At 46.1% G+C, this 7,961-nt stretch overlaps 1 protein-coding gene across 3 annotated transcripts in view; it reads left to right on the top strand.

Moving 5' to 3' along the window:
• The first annotated feature begins 5,538 nt into the window (after positions 1 to 5,538).
• The window catches only part of PIK3R3 (phosphoinositide-3-kinase regulatory subunit 3), a 93,834-nt gene continuing 91,411 nt past the window's right edge, over positions 5,539 to 7,961 (top strand). Inside the window, exons 1-2 of one of the 3 annotated variants that reach the window (XM_003259037.2) lie at positions 5,539 to 5,791; positions 6,620 to 6,729. In XM_003259037.2, coding sequence (XP_003259085.1) covers positions 6,624 to 6,729 — 106 coding nt within the window. In that variant the 5' untranslated portion in view covers positions 5,539 to 5,791; positions 6,620 to 6,623. Of the gene's footprint in view, positions 5,792 to 6,619; positions 6,730 to 6,810; positions 6,867 to 7,086; positions 7,938 to 7,961 lie in introns of those variants that run through there. The other 2 variants (XM_030823823.1, XM_030823822.1) reach the window with 2 other exon arrangements.

Genomic DNA, 7,961 nt, shown 5'->3' with positions numbered 1-7,961 from the left:
CTTCCGGGCTAAAGCGATCCTCTGGCCTCAGCCTCCCAAGTAGCTGGGACTACAGGCACACACCACCACACCTAGCTGATTTTTAAAATTTTGTAGAGATGGGGATCTCCATATGCTGCTCAGGCTGGTCTTGAACTCCTGAGCTCAAGTGATCCTCCTGCCTCAGCCCCACAAAGTGTTAGGATTATGGGCGTGAGCCATCATGCCTGGTCTTTTTATCCTTTTAAACCAAAATTGCCCAATACGGGAACTGGACTGATACTGCCCTCTAACAATGAAACGTATAAAATGGTTTTTAGATTTGAGACCTGTGGAATTACAGGGCAATTATTGGACATTCCAGAAAGAAGGCATAAACTACAAGTTGCTCAAACTATTGAAATAATGACCACAGGAAGTGAGCATGCTTTAAAGCCCTATATGGTGTTATATTTCAGAAAAAAGCTGAGCTGGAAAATGAAACCAGTTTCTCTTCTAGCTGCTGAATTTTCCTGAATTTCCTACAAACTGCTTGGAATTTTGCAAACAATTCACAGCTGATAAAAGGGCAGCGGAACTCAGTGTCTGTGGTGAAGACCCTAGGGGCAGCCAGCGGGAGGGAAAGGTCATTGTCTGCCCCTCTTGGTTCCTGTAGCCAAAGAACTGTAGAAGTTTTTGGTTTTCTTTTTGTGCTTTTAAATAAACAAAGTCAGCTGAAGACCTACAGAAAGGATTACTAGGATAATTTGAACTTAGACTCCCCAGAGCCTTCTTGGAGAGTTTACTTGCACTTTTGCTTATTCGCTCGAAGAATATTCACTGGCTACCCACTGTGTGCCAGGCCTTGGGCTGGGCATTGACGGTTAAAGGACCATGAGGAACCACTGTTGTCCAACATGAGGAACTCTAAAGAGTGATAGGAGAGAGACCTGGAAGCAAACACTTTGAACATCGTGTGCCAAGGGCTGTGCAGAGGCCAGTACAGGGGTCTGTGTGAGCACAATGTGTAAGATCAGATGCAGAGAAGTAGGAGTTTGCCACTTTTTAGTGGAATCAGCTGTCGACGAAACTTTTTCAGGCTTAGAGTTAATCAGGCGAATTGCGAAAACTGAGAAGTAAAGGACCACACATTTAAAGCAGGTGCACGCAAGTTTGGGGCAGCCAAATGTCACCTCTTCCAGGAAGCTTCTACTCACCTGCACATGGTTAGAGATCATCACTGTTTTTGGGGCTCCCCCAACACACTTTGTCAAATTCTTGATTATAGCGCTTATCGTGTCTTTAATTATTTATTCCTTTGTTGGTCCCTCCTCTATGAATTCTGGACTCAATGTTAGGGACTCAATCTTATTCACTTTTGTATCCTCAGTGTTTGGAAGCACAACAAACATTTGCTAAGTGAATGAATGGGAGAGGAAGGCTGTGTGGTGCAGTGGGAAAGGCAATGAACTGGTAGTTAGGACATGGGGCTCTAATCCTGACTCTGCTACTAGTGGCTGCATGACTTCGAACAAATCCCCTCATTGCTCTGGGTCTCAATTTCCTCATCTGTAAAATGAGAATAAAAATACAGCCTTCCACCCCAGGGTTATGGAGATTAAATGAGGTAATGGAGCTTCACCAGCTGCCTGCCCTGTTTGTGCCCTGTCCTCCTGAAACAGCCTGGACTATTGTTCCTGCCATTTGGATCTAATTTGTGCTCTCTCCCCTGGTGAGAGCTGAGCTGAAATCTGTTGCCTTGTTGGAGGGGAAGTTTGCAGCAATGGCATACATATCATCCAGTTGGCCCCTGTGTTACTACAAGGGCAGACATCAAAAATGGGGAGGATGTCAAGCTAGAGAGATTTGCTTCTTTTGTGACCCCTAAACCTAAATGAGGATCCAAAGTGGGAAAAGTGAGGCAGAGCAGATCTACATCACGTGCTGAGGTGTGTAAGTGAGGCCTCAAACATTGTCCCCTAAGCCCTGGAATTCAGCAGCATCTAGGGGAATGCCACTTTAATGAAGTCTACTCATTCATATAATGTCATAATTTCTCAGTGCCTTGGGTTAAATAATTAACTCTATCATGGGTATTCAAATGCTAAGAAAGATGAGGAGAGGTAAAAAATTGCAAATGCCAAATACAAGGAATACCATTTGGAAAACACAGAAAATCACGATTTTAGACACTGCTGTCTCAAGAGATGACTACCAATTTCCAGGTGAGATGTCTTTCCAGAAGATCCACTAACATGGTTCTTTGTACATTGTGAAGGCAAACTTTTCCATCAAAACTTGATATATCTTCTACTTACAAGTCAAGTGTCTGGGGAGGTCCTAAAAATCTGCAACTGATAATTTGTAGTGCTTTCTGGGAGTCATATTTGCTAAGTGAGTTTATTTAATTGCATGGACTGGGCCTTATCACAAGACAAGTGGTCAGGGGAAGACGGTGAGAGAAGAAAAAGAAGGTATTGAGGCCGGTAGAATCCCTACCCGAAGTCTAAAGTCAGTCCTGGTGCTAATGTTAGTGACAAAAAAAAAAAGGTACGTTTCCATTTTGCAAGGCTTTTTTTTTTTTTTTTTTGAGACTGAGTCTCGCCCTGTCACCCAGGCTGGAGTGCAATGGCGCGATGTCGGCTCACTGCAACCTCTGCCTCCTGCATTCAAATGATTCTCCTGCCTCAGCCTCCCAAGTAACTGGGATTACAAGCGCCTGCCAACATGCCCAGCTAATTTTTGTATTTTTAGTAAAGATGGAGTTTCACCATGTGGGCCAGGCTGGTCTTAAACTCCCGACCTTGTGATCTGCCCACCTCAGCCTCCCAAAGTGCTGGGATTACAGGCGTGAGCCACCGTGCCCGGCCCCATTTTGCAAGGCTTTTAAAAAAATATTGTGCGCTCAGATGGCACCTTTAATCATGAAGAACTTCTGGCTGAGTTCCAGACTGATTCTGCTGGCACAGAGAACTCTGAGATCATACCCTATATTCAGAGCACAGAAGAAATATTTCATCCATCTCTGAAATAAAGAGGAAGAAATGAAGCGTATTTGAACAGTTACAGAACAAAACCATACCAGGGTGAAAAGTGAAGGGCATCCTAGCCATTTGGAATTACAGAAAAGTACTATTAATTCTAAATACTTAAGTGACATATTTTTTCATTCTAAGTGTTTCACTATAAACTAAGCAGCTTGCATAAATCTATTCCATAGATACATAAATGAAAGCAGATTTCATGATTTACCTAAGACTACTTTAAATTAAAAAAAGAAAGGGAGAGGGCAAAGGAAAACAAGCAGCTCCCAAAGTAGCAGGTTGTGACCCAGGAGTTTGAGTGCTTAGAGCTGAATTTAATCTACACCCAGGCCAAATATAATTCTCCAACTTGGAAGTGGTCCAGGACACCCGAGCTAACATTTTTTACCTTTGCCAAAGAGCCTGGGGCAGTTTGGTGACAAGCAATCACAACCTCACTTCTATTTCTCAACTGAAAGAAAGACCAGAATCATCTGACAGGTGCTTTCCCCCATGGTAGGGCACTGGTTTAACCTCAAGGACTAAGAAAGTTTGCTTCCCCTTGATTCATCATTGCCTCTTGCATCACTTATTCTCTGGAGATCTATTCAAAGGTCTATTTAAGTTGGTGAGTTGGGTCATACAATTTTAGGTGGAAAGACTGAATCACAGCTTTACTCCATGTGTCAGCCTTGACCACTTGATTATATATTGTGCTTGGACTTCACTTCATCCCTTAAAGCCTTAGCTGTGGGAAAAGCCTGGGTGATTGCTCTGTGTATTAGAAACTGAAACCCCACCACTAAAGGCTGAAAAGTGGTCCAGGCAAAAGGTGCTGTGGAAATCCGAAAGCCATTATCTTTTCCACACTTCCTCTCTCTTCACCCTCATTTTGTTTGGGAATGCACATGAACACCCGTGAACAAAAATAAACCAACCCACCCTTGACTGATTGTTCTGTCTTTTGAGTTATCATACTTGAGTGCTTCTGGCTCCCAGATATGCTGAAGCAGAGACTGCTGGGAAGGCAGCCACAAATTAGAGTTGATCTTCCAGTATCTTCTACCTGTAAGGAATGGTTCAGGAAATTATAATTAATGAGTCCTGCCCTAAAGTTGAAATCATATTTGGATTTCAGAAATAATAAGAAAGCATATAAGAATCCTGGTGTCTTTTCTTAGCTCAATCATGTCCATCCATACTTTCTGGCCCTTTTTAACCAGTTACTCTATACCCAGTCCATATACATTTTGACTGTCTGCCCTCAGGAACTGTCTCAACTCAGGGCACCTTTAAGGAAGGCAGAACCACCTTAGGAGGTAGAGGGTGAAACGTGGCAACTCTTCCATAGGCGAATCAACATAGCAGACATGCTCAAGGTAGGAGGTTTTGCTAGGGTTTAAATCAGGTTGTCAACTCAAACACAATGGGCTTTGTTACTCCTGTGTAAAGAGGAAATGGAGCAGTTTTTGGCCTCCTGACTGTATTGTAGGGTATACAGGATGGCAATTCCAGGCACAATCTTCAGGAGACACAGATCTGCTTTTAGCTATTCAGTGTTCCCCAGCAAGTTAATTAGCTGTTTCTGAAATGCATGGAAATATTCAGCACTTTCATAGTGAAGCCAATCTCCCAGATTTAAGCTTTGGGCGTGGGAATGAGTATGTGAGGAAGAGGGTCTGTCAGGGAAACAGAATAGAGCCCTTTTGGTGAGAGATTCCAACGCCTGTGATTTATCTCAGAAATTACACATGCACTGTAATTCCAAGACTTTTTTTTTTTTTTTAATTGGTTTGAGCACTCGAGCAGGAGGGCTTGCTCTCACTATTTTAGGCGTGGGGAGTTACCTCTGGGTTCAAAAGTCCTTGGGTGGGAAGCACAGAGGAACTGCGAAATGCCTCCCTCAGAAATGCCCAGTTGCTCAAGGGGAGAAGCAGGGAGTGGGGTCAGGTAGCAGCCAGGAAGGTTGCAGGGGCCACGGGCACATCCTCTCACCGAGCGGTAAGGTTCCTGCCAGTGGGTTTTGGGGACCATTGCTTTGACAACTTGTCAAGGGTGCGGGGAGGGCTGTCCCAGCAAGGTGAAGAGGTCTGTAGGAAAGCAGTCTGCCCAGAGACCTCCTAAGGACCAGAAGAGCGCGCACCCCGCCAAGTGACAGTACGCGCCCCCTCTGTGTCCGCTCCCCTCCCCCGCGGCCAGTCTCCGGGCAGAGGCGTCTCACACCAGCAGGTCCTCCCTGGCTCCTCTCCTTACTCGTCCGGGCGGACCAAGCCTCTGCAGGAGCCCCGCCTGTCTCCAGGCAGTTTGAGCCCCCGAACGCTCACCCAGCCTGTCAGTAACCGCCGTTTGCGTTTTCTTCCTTTCTTTCTTTCTTTTTTTTCCTCCTCTTTTCTTTTCCCTTTCTGCCTTTGTCCCGCTTAGTAACTGGGCTCTGACCAATCACCGCCTTACCGGCCGGCGCCGGCTGTCTCCTGATTGGCCCGCTTGGGGCGCGCAGCCGTCTCCCGCTCCTTCGCAGGAGCAAGGCAGACAAAAGACGCAAGCTCCAGGCTCCGGCAACCGGCCTCAGCCAATCACCACCCACCTTCCCTCTCTTCCCTCGCCCCGCTCCCTCCTCGCCTGGCTCGCGTGCTCCCCGCACTGACTCCTGGAGTGCGGCCAGCGCCCGGATCGTACCATTCTGATTGAGGCTGGGGGAGAGCGCGGATGGCTGATTGGGGAGCCGAAGCCTAGAGAGCGGTGGGGAGACGTGAAAGTCGAGATGGAGGGCAGCTTTTTGAACATGTTCTCCGGCACTTGACAGAATCCCGGTACATCGAGGCGGGACGGCGTAGAAGGGGCGGTGGTGATGCCTGCTGTCCCCCCTCCCGGCGCGGTTGGGTGGCGCCTCAGCGGGTGGGCAGCGTGGGGCGGGGAGGGTGTCCCCTCCGCGCCGTTAAAATGAAACTCTAGTGGCTGGAGTCGGGGCAGAGCGTGAGGGCAGTTGGTGCGGGTGGGTTGCCTCTTACACCCCGGCGGGAGCGCCCAGACAAGCCGAGCTGACTGGACTTCTCTGGCCGGCCCCATTCCCGAGGCTGCGGCAGCTTCGGTTCCGAGCCCGACCGGAGAGGAGCCCGAGTCCCGGCCTCTGGGGGATTCGCATTCTGCAGACCAGTGGGACCCCGAAACTTGAACGCAATCTCCAGTCCCCTTTTTTGCCTTCCTTTGTCACTTCCCCGGGTTTCTCCCAACGTGTTCTTTTTTTTTCCTCTTCATTTTCCCTCCCCCGAAGGACACAAAAGTGGCTTCCGCGGAAAGATTTGGAGGCGGTGGGAGCTTTTCTCCCCGGAGAGCGACTGTGTAGAAAGGATTTTTGGGAAGCCGCTTTTTAACACCTCTGCCCTCCGACCCCCAAGCCTCTGTGTAACCCTCTGAGGAGAAAAGCCCGTAGCTTGAAAGTTCGGGGGCATTTTGTTGGGTTCTGTAGGAGAGAGGGGGAGGACCCTGTTCGGGTAGTTTGGCTGGACTAGTACTGGCCGTTGGAAACCCCGAAGTACATTTCCGTGTGGAACTTTTGCAGATATATATTTTTAGATTTTTAAATACCAGATAAAAAATATATGCCTTCTATATATCTCCTGACGACCTGCCCCTGACAGCGCGATGTACAATACGGTGTGGAGTATGGACCGCGATGACGCAGACTGGAGGGAGGTGATGATGCCCTATTCGACAGAACTGATATTTTATATTGAAATGGATCCTCCAGGTACTTGGGAGAAAAAAAAAAAAAAATCTCGTGATGGGTCCGATTTGTATTTACCAAGAGCTTGGTGATGTTTTCAGGGCAGAAGTATTCCTGGGTGCGCTAGGTTCGGGATGAGGAGATTTGCAGTTACAGCTGCGGTAAAACTGCTTCTGGTTTACACGTTTAAAGTTTGCAGTTAGGACCCTGAACCTATTGTCCTGCGAAGGTGGGGGTGGGGGCTGGAAGTGGGGGTGGGAGGAGAGACCCCTTTTTAAAATTATCGCTATTTTTTACTTTGCCTTTGCATGTCGTTCAGGTTTTTCTTGTGCCCGCCACTTTATTTTTTGTTTTCTTTTTCAATTAAAGACTCTTCTACCTGCAAAGGATGTTTTATATCCCGGGGTTAAAACCAGCCTTTCACTTTGGGCGAATTCTTGAAAGCTTGTCCTTTCATACATTTGTCTAATTTGGTTCGTTGTGTTTTACCCCGGTTAACTTCTGAAACTGAGTTATGTGATTATTCATTGTAAGACTCCCTTTTTCTCTTGCAGAAACAAATGCCGGTTAGTGATTTTTTTTTAGGGATTGGGCGTTCGTATTCAGCCATGGTCTTAGTCTGAGGTTTTCCTTCTCAGAAGGTAGTCGCTCAGAGAGATCTACGTGTAGTATTTTATTACTCTTTAAGGATGATTTAACTTAATTTATGGGATAGGGTTTAATGTAACTTCAATTCCTAGAATAAAGAAAAAAACAAAAACAAGGGAACCTTTCTCTTTCCTGTGAATATGTGATATACACATATGTGTTCCTATACACGTAATGTAAAGTGTACATATATAGTACTATATTTTAAAGCTCTGTCTGACGCTATTACAGACATTTTGTGTATCTGGTAGGACAGGAAAAGGAAGGCAAAATGGAAAAGTTGCCTTTTTTTTCCTTTAAAGTCTACCCCATTTTATGATTATTAGCTGTCAGATTTTCTCAAACCCTGTTTGCAATTACAGATGGTGCTTTATGTAATGATTCTGAATAAGTAGAGAGTCTTTGTGACTCCTTGTTTCTGTCGAGGATGAATTCTTTATGTATTTTAAAACGTGTTATGGCTAAGCCTACAGAGTAAATGTGTGTCATTGGGGAACCTCGCTTATTATAAGATTGTATTTTTGGAAACCTTTGAAAGGATTTGAGCCATGCAAGTGTGAAGAAGTGTAACTGTCTTATAGAAGGTATGTAGAAATTGTTTCCTGTGT

The sequence above is a fragment of the Nomascus leucogenys genome, chromosome 12, assembly GCF_006542625.1.
Source record: "Nomascus leucogenys isolate Asia chromosome 12, Asia_NLE_v1, whole genome shotgun sequence".
NCBI lineage: Eukaryota > Metazoa > Chordata > Mammalia > Primates > Hylobatidae > Nomascus > Nomascus leucogenys.
The sequence above is the reverse complement of the archived record's forward strand: the minus strand, read 5'-3'. Positions and strand labels throughout refer to the sequence as shown.